Genomic DNA, 18,505 nt, shown 5'->3' on the forward strand with positions numbered 1-18,505 from the left:
ATCCCTGTAGTCTGGCGCCTCTCTGTGTGGTAATGGGGAGCTAGCACGACTGTCTCCCTTGTCTGCCCCTCCGGGAAGAAGTATGGACAGTCTGCGGAGAGAGAGAGCTTTAGTGCAGCCGACGCCATCTTGGCTATTGATGGAGCAGCTTGGGAGATCTGATTTCGCTCTTGAGGGAGCCATGGCGACTTTTCCCTGTGCTTGCGGAAGAAGGGCGGCTGAGGATGGACTGGATTAAGCGAATGGTTTGCTGAAATTGGCTGGTCTTGTATCCAGGAGGTGCAGAGCTTGCCTAGGACAAATCTGCCATTGGCACTTTGCACCGGCGCCCCATGACTACATATTAGTTTTAAATAAGTAAGAATCACATCAGTGTAAATAGCTAATGTCCCCACTGGAGGAAGTATAACCCTTAGCCCCATAGCATACATGTGTATTGGCACCAGACATAAATGGACAGGGGCATGCCTGGCTCCCAGCTGTTACTGCACAAAACCCTTAACACAATCAACACTATGGAGACATCTATAACAAATGCTGCTCCATCAGAGGAGGCAGCAGCTAAAGACTCCTCAATGCTGCAGAATTTAGAATTTTTTACTCTTCAGTTGTGCCTTTTTTCTTTTTAAATGTACTTGTATATGTCCTTTAAATGCAAATTTCTGGTTATAGTAACTGTTCAGGGCTTGTTTCAGTAAGTACCTATCACCCAGACTAGATGACTATGGTAGAATTTTTTACTCTACAGTTTGGTACATTTTTCTCTTTAAATGTACTGCTTATGTTCTATAAATGTAAATATATGGTTTTAGTAACTGTTCAGAGATTGTGTCAGTACGTACCTATCACCCAGATCAGACGACTTTTCTCCCTTGATAATTCAAGTTGTCCATGACTAGCTTTGTGTTCAAAATGCTTAATCTGGCCTCTATTATTAAAAACACCAAAAAAGGAAATGAGCGTATGGAAGAAAAAAGGAAACCAGAGAAAACTGGATTTTGACTTACCGTAAAATCCTTTTCGCTTAAGTTCATTGACAGACGCAGTTCCTGATGCATATCAGTAGGTTTATACTGCCCCCTACAGGAGTAGGACACTAGACAGAAAAAAGTTCTGGCTACGCCTATGGGCAGTCCCAGAGGGTGAGGGTAACACCCTCTCTCTTCCTGCATAGGATGTTAGTTTTGTATCAAAGCAGTGTCAGAGAAGTAATACCAACCCAACTCAAAATAGAGGGGTGGGTACTGCGTCTTTCAATGAAATTAGGAGAAAAGGATTTTACGATAAGTCAAAAATCCAGTTTTCTCTATCGTTCATTGACAGACGCAGTTCCTGATGCATATCAGTAGGGACGTCACAAAGCAGTGCCATAAAATGAGGGGTGGGAACAGCAGAAAAAAAGTCCCCAATGCTAAACATAGCCAACCAGGCAACATAGGACTCATCAGAAAAACAAGATGAGGCCCACCTGAAACAAACAATAAACACCCTCAAGGAAGGCCAAAAGCCCCCTAAACAGCAGCCTGCAAAACTTTGCGGCCAAAAGAGGCATCAGCAGATGCAAGCACATCCACCTTATAAAATTTGGTAACGGTGTGAACAGACGACCAGGTAGTCGCCTTGCAAACCTGAACCACAGATGGCTGATGGCGAAAAGTCCAGGAAGCACTAAGCGCCCGAGTAGAATGCGCCTTACCAGGGAAAGGTGGAACCTGACCCTTAATTGAATAAGCCTGCACAATTGTCTGTCTGATACATCTGAAAACAGTCGCAGCAGAAGCAGGCAGCCCTTCCTTTGGACCATCCGTGAGTACAAAGAGCGAATCTGACTTTCGAAAAGACTCAGTAGTCGCCAAGTACACCCTGATTGCCCGAACCACATCCAAAGTAAGCAGTACAAATTCCTTAGAATGTTTTGGCTTAGGACACAAAAAGAAGTAACACAATGTCCTCATTTAAGTGAAAACTGGAAACCACCTTCGGAAGAAAGGACGGATGCAGACGAAGTACCCCTTTGTCCCTGTGAACCACCAGATAGGGAGAATGACAGGACAACGCCACCAGTACCAGACGCCCTGACAGAACCCCTCACTGCCAAAGTGGGGGGGTTGTTGGCCAAATAAGAAGGCTGCGACTCGGGCCTAGACCCAGTTGTGTGCGACCTGGCGAGACGTTTAACTCGCGGGGCGAGTCCCCGTTCAGTGACACTATGTCGTGGCCGACCCAGCGCGGAGCTAAGGTCTGCACGTGATCCTTGGCCAGCTGGGGTGACCACTGGATGTATACATCCAGCTCGTCGCCCATATCCCGCAGGATCAGGAAAAAAATCCGGGGAAAAGCTAACTAAAAAAAAAATGAACTAGAAAAAACTTTAACAGGACCAGAGATCCCAGCAGGGAACTAGGTCCTTACTCCTGACTAGACAGATTAAAACTGACATCCTGGAAGGAAGAGAGAGGATGTACCCTCCGTGACTGCCCATAGGCATAGCCAGAACTTTTTTTCTGTCTAGTGTCCTACTCCTGTAGGGGGCAGTATAACCCTACTGATATGCATCAGGAACTGCATACGTCAATGAACGATAGTGAAATACATTTACCCTACATAGTTACATTGAAGGCAGCCTATTTTGCATGATAAATGATACTAATAGTGGCGTCAACCATTACTTTAATTATTATTTTGACCACAACTGGTACAATTAGTGTTTAAATAACACCTACAGGGTATTCTGAAGAAAATGAAGGAAGTGAAATGTAGACCCATGGTAACCAAACAAACATAGCTTTCAGTTATGTATATAAAATAAAGGCAAACTACGAAATGATTGTTTCTTACAACACCTGTGCACTCTTCCCACAGTTATTGTGAACAATTCCCCAATACATTATGGTGTGAAAATATTTAAAAATGATGACTTGCATAAGATTTTGCATGACATGGATACATCCATTATTGGGTTGTTTAGGTGCAAGGCTTTCCAAACACAGCCTGATATAAACAAGGAAAGCAGCAAATCAGAGCAATCCTTGCAAAAAAGGCCCCCCTTAGTGTTGCATTAAAGGGGACCTGAAACAAAATAGTTAAGATTTCATAAGCTATGTTAACAGTGCATAAGCAGTACCTTGCCTAGAAGAAGTAAAAGGTCACAGATAAAATTAAAAACTACTATTTTACTAAAAGGGTAGTTGATGCTTGGAGCAGACTTCAAGCAACAATAGTGAATTAATCAACCATAAATAAATGTAAACATGTTTGAGATAAACATAGGTCTAAACTCAGACTAAAAATGTTAAAAATGGCAGAGAAGATGAACAACTTTTCCTAGAAAATCTACATTTTGAAGAAAGTGCCTTTCCTGGCATGTGACTGTGCCTACAGCCTCAAAGCTGTATATCTGTTGGGTAAAAGGCACAGCTAGTCTCAGGGGATTTGGTGTCTCTACTGTGCTGCCAACTGTTCTCCTTTCTGGAGAAGAATCTCTACCTCAGGAGCTGCACTACATGTATCTCCCTGCTTATTCCTAATGTATTCTGTGGATCTTTGCTTTCTCCACCTCTTCTTTTCTGCTTCTTAAAGCAGAGTTCCGGCCTCAAAATACCTTTTTTAACTAAAAATACCCCTATAATACTAATCCATCGCCCTTTACAGAACCGCTATTCTCATACTTACAAGGTGTACAGTATTGGATTTTAGTCAGAATCTTACTTTTAAAAACGCTGTCTGAGCGCAGCCATCTTGGATGTGGGCATCTGAAGCCGCAGTGAAATCTGCTGTGTCCTTCTTCCTGATTCCAGGGAGTGTTCTGGGAGTTCTTCCTGATTCCAGCCTCCTGGGAGTGATGACAAACAGCTCCCAGGATGCAATGCAGAGGCGGAAGTGATGTCGGTGGCCGTGGCCACAGAGGGGGGAGAAGGAGGAAGTACAATCAAAAATGCCCTGAAAATAAGGTAAGGGACCCCCCGAAAAAAATTGAAAATGCCCAATTGTTGATTAGCATAGCGTGCACTCCAGAAATCACCAAAGTTGCAAAATAGGCTGGAACTCCGCTTTAAAGGATAAGTTCACCTTTGGGAACGTGTTACATGTTCCACCCGTTTTTAAGTAACATGTTCCCACTGCTGTAGCCGCTCCCCGCTGCCTTCTCTCCCTGTGACAGTAGAAGAGAAAGAAGTTCCCCGTACCAGCTGTTGCTTTTTGAAAAAAGCGCAGTTGTGCAGAGCTCCACCCGCGTTCTGTGAATATATGAACTAGAAGTACCGAAATCCTTTGCGGCTTTTAGTTAATGAACTACCACGGCACTGTTGAGCGATGTGGTAGGTCATTGATTTTTCCTGTCAGTGTGTAACTGCCTGGCCATATGATGTAAGATGTACAGGCAGACAGCTCACACTGACAGTCTGCAGGAGGCCTGCATGGTATCAGCGATCTGCTTATCACTGGTGCAATGCTTCCCAGGCTCCTTAAACAAAAAATAAGTAAATGTGCATTCATTTTTTTCTTTTAAAGTGAACTTATCCTTTAAATATTCCCCCACCAGTCATCAGATCACCAGTCATCAGATTGTCAGCTCTGCCATGAACAAGCAAAGTCCTGCTCCTCTCTCAGGATGGCTGCCTCCACACAGAAGAAGAACAATGAATGCTAAGTCAATGATGACAAAATCAGCTTCTGAGATATCATAGTCAATATTGGTGAATAGTACATTGCCCTCTGCTTCCTTTTTTTACAGAGCCTCACCATTTCAGATCCTCTTTAATAAGGGCTTTTGATTATGGGAAGGACTACAATCACAAAAAAGATATTCCAACATGCTGGAAAATATCTTTTGACTGACCGATATCAATTTCCTTTTCCATGGAGAAAAGGGAAATGAACACACACATATACCATATCTATCTGCTGGCTAAATTTGGGAGAGGATTATGGCTGATCCCAGTGGTCTTGTGCACACAGGCAGCTGTCCCATTCATTGTTGTTCCAGGGAGATACGTGTTTGTCTATGGACCCCTTAACAAAGTCATAGTTCTAGAAAAAACATTAGAGTTGAGGTTCTAAATAATGTACGTAGGAAAAACTACAATATCTTACTTGTTGAAAAATGGAATCTTAGCTTCGCAGTAATCAAATACATTTCTTATACTCTCATGAAGCTTCAGTTTAACTGATATCTGTACCTGGTGCCCCTCTTCGGTCATCTGATAGAAACCCAATATTGGAGGCACTGGCACCTAAAATTCAAAAAAGAAAATGTTTGGATTTTTGAATACCTCTGAACTGTTATCTAAGCATACAGTATAGGAAGTAAATAGCTTTAATTTATTAGTGATATACTTAGATTCATTCTCTAATTACTTCATTTTAGATATGTTTTTGATTGTGTGGTAACGCACTTATTACATATATATATATTATTATTTTTTTTTTCAACATGATTAATGTGGATAAAAATCATGGAAAGGTTTATGATGTATAGGTTATCGGAGAGAGATTTATGTTTGTACATGACTTGTAATGTCTTGGAAAAATAATAAAAATATTTTAATTAAAAAAAAAAAAAAATAGCTTTAAACATATTCTAGGCAGATATAAAAGGTTCAAATGAATGCAGCTTTGTATTAATTAATACATTACAAATGCATGGAAGTGGGTGGTGTCTACTGTTCATGCAGTGGAAACTGATCACCACTATTGCACTGATCACCTGTGTCCCCTCACACCACTATTACACTGATCACCTGTGTCCCCTCACACCACTATTACACTGATCACCTGTGTCCCCTCCCACCACTATTACACTGATCACCTGTTTTCCCTCCCACCACTATTGCACTGATCACCTGTGTCCCCTCACACCACTATTACACTGATCACCTGTGTCCCCTCACACCACTATTACACTGATCACCTGTGTCCCCTCACAACACTATTACACTGATCACCTGTGTCCCCTCACACCACTATTACACTGATCACCTGTGTCCCCTCACAACACTATTACACTGATCACCTGTGTCCCCTCACACCACTATTACACTGATCACCTGTGTCCCCTCACACCACTATTACACTGATCACCTGTGTCCCCTCACACCACTATTACACTGATCACCTGTGTCCCCTCACAACACTATTACACTGATCACCTGTGTCCCCTCACACCACTATTACACTGATCACCTGTGTCCCCTCACACCACTATTACACTGATTACCTGTGTCCCCTCCCACCACTATTACACTGATCGCCTGTGTCCCCTCACACCACTATTACACTGATTACCTGTGTCCCCTCCCACCACTATTGCACTGATCACCTGTGTCCCCTCACACCACTATTACACTGATCACCTGTGTCCTCACACCACTATTACACTGATCACCTGTGTCCCCTCACACCACTATTAGACTGATCACCTGTGTCCCCTCACACCACTATTACACTGATCACCTGTGTCCCCTCACACCACTATTACACTGATCACCTGTGTCCCCTCACACCACTATTACACTGATCACCTGTGTCCCCTCCCACCACTATTACACTGATTACCTGTGTCCCCTCACACCACTATTACACTGATCACCTGTGTCCCCTCACACCACTATTACACTGATTACCTGTGTCCCCTCCCACCACTATTACACTGATCGCCTGTGTCCCCTCACACCACTATTACACTGATTACCTGTGTCCCCTCCCACCACTATTGCACTGATCACCTGTGTCCCCTCACACCACTATTACACTGATCACCTGTGTCCTCACACCACTATTACACTGATCACCTGTGTCCCCTCACACCACTATTAGACTGATCACCTGTGTCCCCTCACACCACTATTACACTGATCACCTGTGTCCCCTCACACCACTATTACACTGATCACCTGTGTCCCCTCACACCACTATTACACTGATCACCTGTGTCCCCTCCCACCACTATTACACTGATTACCTGTGTCCCCTCACACCACTATTACACTGATCACCTGTGTCCCCTCATACCCCTATTACACTGATCACCTGTGTCCCCTCACACCCCTATTACACTGATCACCTGTGTCCCCTCACACCACTATTACACGGATTACCTGTGTCCCCTAACACCACTATTACACTGATTACCTGTGTCCCCTCACACCACTATTACACTGATCACCTGTGTCCCCTCATACCCCTATTACAGTACACTGATCACCTGTGTCCCCTCACACCCCTATTACACCGATCACCTGTGTCCCCTCACACCACTATTACACTGATCACCTGTGTCCCCTCACACGACTATTACACTGATCACCTGTGTCCCCTCACACCACTATTACACTGATCACCTGTGTCCCCTCACACCACTATTACACTGATCACCTGTGTCCCCTCACACCACTATTACACTGATCACCTGTGTTCCCATGTACCCCTCTTACATTAATCACCTGTATCCCCCTGCACCCCTATTTCATTGATCACCTGTGTCCCTTCACAGCCCTATTACACTGAACACCTGTGTCCCCCCACGCCCCTAATGCACTGATCACCTGTTCTGCCCTCTCTGCACCCCTATTACACCATTCACTTTTGTCCCCCTGAATCCCTCTTACACTGATCACCATCCCCCTACACTCTTTGTACACTGATAAGCTCCTAAGCAGGACATTACAGCAGGCTGTCACAGAGCCCAGCTCTACTACTAGGATGCATAGGTTTTTATGCAACTGTTGCTGATGTCGAGCCAGGACCGATACAAACCAGGTCCAAGACCCAATTTGGGTTATGACCCATAGGTTAAGAATCTAGGTAATAAAAAAGGATTGTTGCCTAAAGAAACCAAATAAACCTGAACTGTATTTTGCTAGCACGCATCAGAAAATGACAGGAATAATTTCATTGGTTGCAGTATATTATTATCTTGGAATAAAAACACATTTGCAGAAGAAAAACAATATGCAGCAAAATAAACTCAATTCTGTTTACCTGTGACGTGTAGTAGCACAATTGGAACCAATCAAAGGGTGGAATGAAAGGAAATTTGTATGGCCCATTGAATGCCGAGTCATCAGTAGCCGCCACGCTGCTCGAGATCAGCATGGAAGAGTCAATGGAAGTCACACAGGGATGTACCAGAATATCCTGAAGAGGGGAGCCGTTAGCAGGAAGATTCAAGCCGACGATTACATTTTGGCTGATTGTTTCCAAATTACACTTTGGAAAGAAAAAAAGAAAAAAATGATGACGTTAATTAGATCTGTTTAAATGCTCGAACCGAGGCTTTTAATCCGTACGTCCACTTACCCAGCACAAGTCTCCAATGACCCCCTGCGGGACATGTGCATTAAATCAATCAAGTGTACCTTTTGCATAATAAAATATAATAATAATGATTTACATAGGTCCGTACATGCTAATAAGTCCTTGAGCCACTTTAGGTTGACTGCAATCAAAGAGTCATTATTTTAGGTAGTTGTGAATAAGTTGGTCCCTTGGAGCTAATGTTGCTTGTACAAAGATAAACAAAAGAGAGAGCGGCAGGAGAAGAGCTGAAATGACTCGGGCTCCTGCCATGTTCATTGACCACCACCTGCATAAACATCTGCCTGCCCTTCACTAGCTCCACATTTGACTGCCCACTGCAACGCTTCTCTGAATGCAGTTAATAAATTTTAACTACGAGCAAACTGTGTAAACAGGTTACAGCTAAAGATTCCTGGCAGCATTCGAGAATGCGCTAGAAAATGACTTACATCTTTTTACAGCTATTTTATGGCATGCTCTATGCAAGCTTTCAATGGCCCAAAGAACGAGGCCTGTGGGCTACTGCAAGGCTGAACAAAAGCAATTAACTTTCATTTTATGCTCTGTGCTACAATGTGTATACAAAACAAAATCTTGTGCGTCTGCGGGGCTTTAAAGGCACCCAATTTCACATAACAACCATGACCATAAAAGTACTTTACATCTTTATTGTGGCAACATTAAAATGCATAAATAAAATAGAAAATAGGCTGAACATGAATCAAAAACTCACCCTCAACACAGATATATAAATGTACAAATCATCCAAATAACATTCACAAACTGACGCGTTTCAAGTTTTCACTCCTTTTCAGGGGCACAGATTGAAAATGAAATGTCAGTGAGACATATATGACTAGGGATGCACCGAAATTAAAATTCTGGGCCGAAACAGATACCGAAAATTCAGGATGCCCTTGGCCGAAAACCGAAACCAAAAATTACTTTTTTCCTCCCAAATGATTTTGAAATAGTTTTTCCTATCATTTTATTCATATTATATTAATATTAATATAATATTTGAGGGTTAACAGTCATTTTCTAGCAAAAATACAGATTTAAACTTCTGGTGTGACTATCAAAAAATATGACTTTTTTCTGATTATTATGAAAAAATGTGAAGAGTAAATCCTCAGACTGCCATTAGAAGTGACATTGGAGAAGTTGTGAGCAGTGTGAGTGGTCTGTCCTCTCCCTGGAACAGTTCCCAGCTGTCACCCTGTACATGGCTCATTACATCAGCCCAACACTCACCGTCCAGCTCCAGGTCCACCTCCTCTGGGTACTGGAACTCCGGGATCCCCTCCGCCGTCTTCATCACCACCTGAGCTGAGGAGCAGGGTACCAGGCTCTCTCCCTTTCCTGGAACACCCGGTGCTCCTACCATACACTACAAGGCACACACTCTGCTCTTCTCCAGCAATTTACACACTTCACCATAGACACCGCAAAGAGCAGGTTGGAGCGCCCAAGACTTCCACCTCTGGTTGGCACTGCAAGCGGAAGCCGACTGCGGCGGCCATTAATTTTCGTCATATGACCCATTTTCGGCCGAAAATTTTGGTTGCAGAAACTTCGGTGCACCACTATATATGACCATCAGCTTATAAGATGTTAACCACTCTCCGCCAGCCCACAGTAGTTTTACAGTGGTCCTTTGGCAGTTGCAGGGCAGGTGTCGTACCTGTACATCGCTCGTCACATGCACACTGGCTTGCCACTTCCAGGACAGATGTGTCCGCCAGATACAGCAGATTACGGTAACCGACCACTATGAGCAGTCGGGACATCATGTGATTGCATGATATTAGTGTCCACACAACTGTATTGTGATGCTTTGATTGGCCCACAGCTATCACATGGTATCTGGGCCAATCACAGCTTTTTTAGGCGGATCTGATCGGATCCTCCATGCAGCTCTATGGGGCAGCGGGTGTCAGCGGAGACACCTCCGCTGACACCCGCTGCCATCCGTATCCGATCCTGTCCGTGAAATCTGGACGGATGGAAACCCTATTTTCCATCCGTTCAGTGATCGGATCGGATGAGAGCGGATAGGCGGTCTGCTCTCATCCGATCCCCCATAGAGGGCAGCGGGGGATGAGACACCTCCCTCTCCGCTCTGCAATCGGAGACGGAGCTGTCATCCGCCGGCTCAGCGGGGATCGCGGATCGATCCCCACTGAGCAACACGGATCCGCCTACGGAGGCGGACCGTGTGAAAGAGGCCTTACAGTTATGTAACAACAATCAAAGTGTAAAAAAAAAAACAAAAAAAAAAACAAAAAAAAAAACAAAAAAAAAATCCCTGATCACCTTCATAAAGTAGTACAGTGTCACTATGGTGACTCTACACGACTCTGATGAAAGTATGTAAAAACTAAAATCGTTAAAAAAAAAGAAAAAAAATGTTAAAAAAGAAAAAACAGTTACAAAATGTACAAAAAAAAAATGGAATCCAAAAGTGTTTAGTTTTTTTTTAATATACTGTCAACAGTCAGTATCCCTGATCACTGCCACACTGGTCATATCATGATGCTGTACGGTACTGATGACAGTATGTAAAAAAAAAAAAAAAAATTTAAAACACATTTCATTTAATTTCTTCATTTCCCAAAAAATTGTGACAAAAAAATGACAACCTGAATAAAACTTGCCATGCCTCTTACGAAATACGTAAGGACTGTCTACTAGCAAAAAAAAAGGGGTCATTTGGGGGGGTTTGTACTGTCCTGGCATTTTGAGGGCCTCAGGAAAGGATATAGGCCCGTCAGTACATCAGGAATGAACAATTTTCAAATATACTGTGTATACCATAGCTTGTAGACGCTATAACTTTCACACAAACCACTTATTATACATTTATTGGGATTTTGCCTACAAAAGAAGTTCGTTTTTTTTATGGGATATGTTTTATTGCAGAAAGAAGAAAATGTGTTATTTTTTTTTCAAAATGTTCAGTCCTTTTTGCGGCAAAAAAATCCCAAAAAAACCCCAGTGATCAAATACCACCAAAAGCTCTATTTGTGTAAAAAAAAATGATATAAATTTAATTTGCGTACAGGGTTGCATGACCGCCCAATTGGCCTTGTCATGAAGGGGTAAAACCTTCCAAAGCTCAGATACTTAAAAAGCAACCTGGGTTATGTGGTGCTGTGGTGGCCAGGCCCGAAAGAGAAAAGAAGTGGGGTGCACGCAAAGTCCTCTGGGGCAGCAATAATTCTTAAAGAAATGCTTTATAGCAGAAAGTAAAAAATATTGTTTTTTGTTCAAAATTGTCTTTTTTTTTTTTTTTTGTTCATAGCGCGAAAAATAAAAAACGCAGAGGTGATCAAATACCACCAAAAGAAATGTGTGGGGAAAAAAGGACATCAATTTTATTTGGGTACAGCTTCGCACCACCACACAATTGGCAGTTAAAGTAACGCAGTGCCATATTGCAAAAAATGGCCTGGTCAGGAAGGGGATAAAACCTTCCGAAGCTGACGTGGTTAGGCTGGCAAACTGGGTCAAAGTAATCCCTCTTATGGCCAGTCCTACTCTGCTCTGTAAACTGCTGCAGTAAAAAAAAATAAAAAGTTCCTCTGCAAGACAATGGCATATTGCATACTAGCACATTATGAAATACTTACCTTAGAACAAAGCCCTCCAGCGGCACGTTGTCTCCCGATGGCGTCACTCACGCGAAACGCGCGTGGGAGCCCTTGGTCCCGGCACAGTGCCCTGAAGGTCCGGCACGGTATGCAAGACCTTTAGAGCACATGCACCGGTGACGTCACTGGTTGCATCCAGAATGAATATCTCCTAAATCAGAGATCCTCAAACTACGGCCCTCCAGCTGTTGCGGAACTACACATCCCATGAGGCATTGTAAAACTCTGACATTCACACACATGACTAGGCATGATGGGAATTGTAGTTCCTGAACAAATGGAGAGACACAGTTTGAAGACCACTGTCCTAAATGGTTCCTGTTTAGGAGATATTCATTTTACCTACAGGTAAGCCTTATTATAAGCTTACCTGTAGGTAAAAATCACAAAGCCACTTTACTACCATTTTATTTGAACAAGCTAAAGTTAGAAGCTGATTGGCTGTCATGCACAGATGCGCCAGATTTTGCACTCTCCAGTTTTAGTAAATCTACCCTAATACCTTGTTTCAATTCCCCAAGGAGGATAAAATCTGGTTGGTTACTAGAGACAGGTACTCATTTTTTTCCTGTTTTCTTTCTTTTTTAAAAGATCCGAAAATAAGCAAACGCGTGAATAAAAGTTCTCCTAGAAATTAACCTCACAACTTTTACAAGTGCTAATATATGGAGTTTTAGCCCAAATTTTGAACGATCAACAGCTTGAAAAATGAATAAAGTCAAGATAATCCATTCACTGGGTTCCCCTTCTTAGACCATTCAGTAATGAGTGATGGAATAAGTACCATTTTCACTGCAATTTCCTGTCTCATTTTAGTTCTTAATAGCCTATTAGACATGGCATAAACATCAAGGGAAAATAAGATCCACTTCTGTTTGGGGATAAAAGCCTTACAAGTGGAAGGAAAAATAAAGCATAGAACACTTGTTTGAAGCTAGTATGCTCGTTACTGAACAACAGCATCAATGGAACTGCTTACAATGCAATGTATTGATGGAAGACACATGCTAAACAACACAATATATTTCCAGAGAGACATGTTGCTTGCATGGATTTCACTGCCGCACGCCCATTAGGGCTCCAGGTACTGACCATCCTGAATAATAGCATTAACCAGCTGTTCTTGTTACCGGCATACCTCCCAACAGTCCCGGATTGGGTGGGACTTTCACGCATTTCAACCTTTGTCCCGCAGTCCCCGTGTACAGGGGCTTTGTCCCGCATTACTCCATTATATGTTGACAGTCTATCCAGCACAGCCAGGGATTGGTGGGCAAGCTGGTGGGGGTACGGACTCAATGAGAGTGAGAGGGAGTGCAGCTGTCAAATCCAACCTCTGATGTTGGGGATGGGTGGAGTCGATATGCGGGGCTCTGGCATTTATACATTGTTGGCGGGGGGAAAAGGTGACAGGGGGCAGGACCAATTGTAACAACTGCATTTGGACCCACAGCGGTGTATAATAAACCTGGCTTATAATAAACTTGAATTATACTACTGTGGGTGCACATATAGTAGTTACAATTGGTCACGTCCCCTGCCACCTTCTTCCCCAGCCAGCAATGTATAAACGCCGGCTGTTTGTCTATACATGGGTTGCCTGACAAAGGGGTGGAGCCCCTGAAATGCATATTGGCCACGCTCATCCCCCACATCAGAGGTTGGATTTGACAGCTGCACTCACTCTCACTGCGGCCGTACCCCTGCCAGCTTGCCCACCAATCCCTGGCTGTGCTGGATGGTTGTTCTCACTGTTTACACTGTTGCATGTCCTGCTAGGCTGTCAGCATATAATGGGGTAATGCGAGACAAAGCCCCTGTACACGGGGACCATGGGACAAAGGTTGAAGTGCGTGAAAGTCCCACCCAATCCGAGACTGCTGCATATCCCGCTAGGCTGCACTCATTTGTTATCCATCTGTATGCTGGTAATCAAGATTTTAGAGCGCAAGTGTGCTATGTTTAATTAATTGGTATCTTTGCAGTTTAATTAACTCCTGAACCTTGTGCTCTGTATGAAACACACTCCTGAACCTTGCACTCTGTACTAACGTACTCCTGAACCTTGCACTCTGTATGAAATGCACTCCTGAACCTTGCACTCTGTACTAACGTACTCCTGAACCTTGCACTCTGTATGAAATGCACTCTTGAACCTTGCACTCTATATGTAACGCACTCCTGAACCTTGCACTTTGTACTAACGCTCTTCTGAACCTTGCACTATGTATAAAATGCACTCCTGAAATCTGTACATAAACCACAACTGAACCTTGCACTCTGTATAAAATGCACTCCTGAACCTTGCACTCTGTATGAGACGCAATTCTTAACCTTGCACTCTGTATGAAATTCACTCCTGAACCTTGCACTTTGAATCAAAAATGCACTCTTGAACCTTGCACTCTTCACATAATGCACTCCTGAACCTTGCACTCTGTATGAAATGCATTATTGAAACTTTCACTCTGTGTAAAATGCACACCTGAACCTTGCACTCTGTATGAAATGCACTCCTGAACCTTGCACTCTTTACGTAACACACTCCTGAACCTTGCACTCTTTACGAAATGCACTCCTGAATCTTGCACTCTGTATCAAAAATACACTCCTGAACCTTGCACTCTTTACGGAACGCACTCCTGAGCCTTGCACTTTGTACTAACGCTCTTCTGAACCTTGCACTATGTATGAAATGCACTCCTGAAATCTGTACGTAAAGCACAACAGAACCTTGCACTCGGTGTAAATTTGTATGATATGCAATTTGTATGATACGCATTATTGAAACTTGCACTTTGTATGAAACGCACTCCTGAACCTTGCACTCTGTACGTTATGCACTCCTGAATCTTGTTTTCTGTATAAAATGCACTCCTGAACCTTGCACTCTGTATGAGACACACTTCTTAACCTTGCACTGTGTATGAAATTCACTCCTGAACCTTGCACTCTGTATCAAAAATGCACTCTTGAATCTTGCACTCTTTACATAATGCACTCCTGAACCTTGCACTCTGTATGAAACGCATTATTGAAACTTTCACTCTGTATAAAATGCACACCTGAACCTAGCACTCTGTATGAAATGTACTCCTGAACCTTGCACTCTTTACGTAACGCACTCCTGAATCTTGCACTCTTTACGAAATGCACTCCTGAATCTTGCGCTCTGTATCAAAAATGCACTCCTGAACCTTGCACTCTTTACATAACGCACTCCTGAACCTTGCACTCGTTACGTAACGCACTCCTGAACCCTGCACTCTGTTTGAAATGCACTCCTGAACCTTAAACTCTGTATCAAAAACACACTCCTGAACTTTGCGCTTCATACATAACGCACTCCTGAACCTTGCACTCTGTATGAAATGCACTCCTGAACCTTAAACTCTGTATCAAAAACACACTCCTGAACTTTGCGCTTCATACATAACGCACTCCTGAACCTTGCACTCTGTATGAAATGCACTTCTGAACCTTAAACTCTGTACGAAACACAGTCCTGAACCTTGCACTCTGTACAAAACACACTCCTGAACCTTGCACTCTGTACAAAACACACTCCTGAACCTTGCACTCTGTACAAAATGTACTCCTTAATCCTTCCACACTTAGCACTTTTCCACAGTTTGTGCAAAACCATTTGTAATGGAAGCTTTTTATTCTTTTTTTTTAAATGATTGTGCTAGGGTTGGTGTCTGTGAGACTTGTGGCACTGCAATCAAAGCACATTTTTTAAGAACAAGGAAGTGTTTTTTTTAAACCATGCCCCACCCACTCTTAAGTATTTGCCACCCTATGCCCTGCCGAAGGTCACTTCCTCCCTTAAGTGTCCCTCATTCTGAAGTTCAAAAGTTGGGAGGCATGCTTACCTGTCAGAAACAGTTTGCACCTACCCTACAGGATGCTTATGTAATCATCCTTATTCAAGTGACATGCACACTCACAATTCATCAAACATTTAAAAACCAAACTCCTGACAGGTATAAAAGACATAACTTAAAGCGGAGTTCCACCCAAAAGTGGAACTTCCACTCATTTGCTTTCTCCCCCCCCTCCGGTGCCACATTTGGCACCTCCTCTGGTGCCACATTTGGCACCTTTCAGGGGGGAGGGGGGAATGGGTACCTGTTTTTGACAGGTACCCTTCCCCACTTCCGGGAAGGGGCCAAACTTCCCTCTGAAGTTTGGCCCCCTCCTCCTTTCCCTGCCGCCAAGCCAATCTGAATTTGCAGCACGCTTTGCGCATGCGCATTAGGGACCCGCCCGTGAAGCCATATGGATTCCCTCACCGGCAATGGTGGCGGCAGCACCCGACAGCCGATGGAAACATCGACTGCGGTGCCAACATCGCTGGACTCCAGGACAGGTAAGTGCCCTAATATTAAAGTCAGCAGCTACAGTATGTGTAGCTGCTGACTTTTAATTTTTGGAGGGGGAGGCTGGAACACTGCTTTAAATTAGACGAAAACCCGAACTATAACTATTTTTAAAAAGCTCTGCCCTATTCCCTAGGGTCTCTGCCAAAAAACATATATATTGCTTTGGGGGTTCTGAGTAATTTTCTATCAAAAAAATGATGACTTTTACATGTAGGAGAGGTGTGCCAAAATAATGCCTGTTATGGAAGTGGTTAAAGCAGTAGCAAACTCTTGTATATTAAAAATAAAAATATCTCCCTGCAAGTTAACACCAACCTTTTCATGAGAAAGGCCAGATGCCAAGATCATCAGGATTAGCAGAAAAGTACATTTGAACAAAACAACTATTTGTAATCGTATGATTGGCTCTTCAGCCAGATTCAAACAAATCTTGCTATTAGATGTCATACATTTCATTAAAAGACTTCCTGTTTTTGCCCTTACTTCAAAAGCTGTAAAAACATTTAAAAAAGTAAACTCATAAATTTACTTCAGGGTCAATAAACAAAAATTGCCTTAAATGCAACTGAGCCCCAGTTCACATGAGGACAAGTCAAATCGCATGCCTAATCACAGCCTATTGCTGGCAACGGCACCGTCCAAATTGGTGCAACGCTGACTTTGCTGTGCCGCACCGATTTCCAAAAGTAGTTCCTGCACTACTTTCGGCAATTTCAGGGGCGAATTCAATAGACCTTTGTGCATGAACCCGCACAGATGTTTCTCAAATCGCCCCCGAAGTCACAATAAAATGTGGGTTTGAAATCGATTTCAAACCCGCCTCCAATATGAACGCACCCTGAAGGGTAGGGCCCATCAGATTTTAGGCTCCATGTACACGGGACGTTGTAAATGGCCGTTTAGGAGCAGTTGGGTGTTTTTTTCAGAAGCCCCTGAACCCACCTCTATGTTATCTTATCTGTCCACGTACACTGGGTCGTTTACAGTCATTTGCAGGCAGTTGAGTTCAGGGACGTTTTTTGGAACGTGTGTTTCCCGGCGTTTCAAACGCAAAAACGGGACCGAACGCAACCGAACGTGATGAAATACGTTCAGCCACGTTATACGTTTTTTTTTCTTCCATTCAAAATCAATGGTTCCCTATGGAAGCCTATTGATTTAAATGGAAGGCGCACCACAAGTCGGATCAGGATGATCCGACTTGCGCTGTGAGAATCTTGAGGGGGAACTCCACGCCAAAAATGGGGAAAAACTGCGTGGGGGTCCCCCCCAAAATCCATACCAGACCCTTATCCGAGCATGCAGCCCAGTAGGGAAGGAAGGGGGAGGGGACGAGCGAGAGGCCCCACCTCCCCTGGACCATACCAGGCCACATGCCCTCAACATGGTGGGGGTGTTGGTGCTTTGGGGCAGGGGGAGCTCTGCACCCCCCACCCCAAAGCACCTTGCCCCCATGTTGATGAGGACAAGGGCCTCATCCCCACAGCCCTGGCCGGTGGTTGTGGGGGTCTGCGGGCAGGGGGCTTCTCGGTATCTGGAAGCCCCCTTTAACAAGGGTGGCCCCCCAGAGCCCGGACCCCCTCCCTATGTGAATGGGTATGGGGTACACTGTACCCCTACCCATTCACCCCATAAAAGGAAGTGTATGTAAATAACAACAGGAGACGTTTTGGAAAGTTTATTAAAAATCTTCATCCAGTCTTCTCCTCTCCGCTCTTCTGCTCTTCTCCCCCTCCGCTCTTCTGCTCTTTTGCTGTCCGCTCTTCTGCTCTTTTACTGTCTGCTCTTCTGCTTTTTTGCCCTCGGCTCTTCTTCTTCCTCTGGTCCTCCTCAGACGATGTCTCCGGTGATTATGCCGGTCTCTGGTCTCTGCAGCTTGTTATATAGCCATTGTGGGCGTGGCCGCCAGGTGACGTCATCAGGAGACCCAGCCCCCTCATGTCATCTGTGACTTATCTTTTCATACACCCGCCACCGCCTTTATATTTACTAGCCCAGATCAGGGAAGTGACAGGGATAGGAGCGGAGATGACTCATATTGCAGCCGAGCTGTTTTAATGTAAAGCCACAACAGCTGAGGCGGTGTAACGTTACACACACTACCGTGAAAAATCCATACCTTCTGAGCATGCGCACTAGTAAGCTCCTCAGCTGTTCAATGACGTAGGTGCT

At 43.9% G+C, this 18,505-nt stretch overlaps 1 protein-coding gene across 1 annotated transcript in view; it reads right to left on the bottom strand.

The window, feature by feature from the left end:
- AP5M1 (adaptor related protein complex 5 subunit mu 1) overlaps positions 1–18,505 on the bottom strand; it is a 49,240-nt gene that overhangs the window by 9,553 nt on the left and 21,182 nt on the right. Inside the window, exons 4-6 of the mRNA XM_082275718.1 lie at positions 7,978–8,205; positions 5,092–5,231; positions 843–928 (exon numbers count right to left, since the gene is read on the bottom strand). Of these exons, the coding sequence (XP_082131844.1) occupies positions 843–928; positions 5,092–5,231; positions 7,978–8,205 (454 nt within the window). The remainder of the gene's footprint in view (positions 1–842; positions 929–5,091; positions 5,232–7,977; positions 8,206–18,505) is intronic.

Source organism: Pelophylax lessonae (assembly GCF_965119305.1).
Source record: "Pelophylax lessonae genome assembly, chromosome: 13".
NCBI classification, from domain to species: Eukaryota; Metazoa; Chordata; class Amphibia; order Anura; family Ranidae; genus Pelophylax; species Pelophylax lessonae.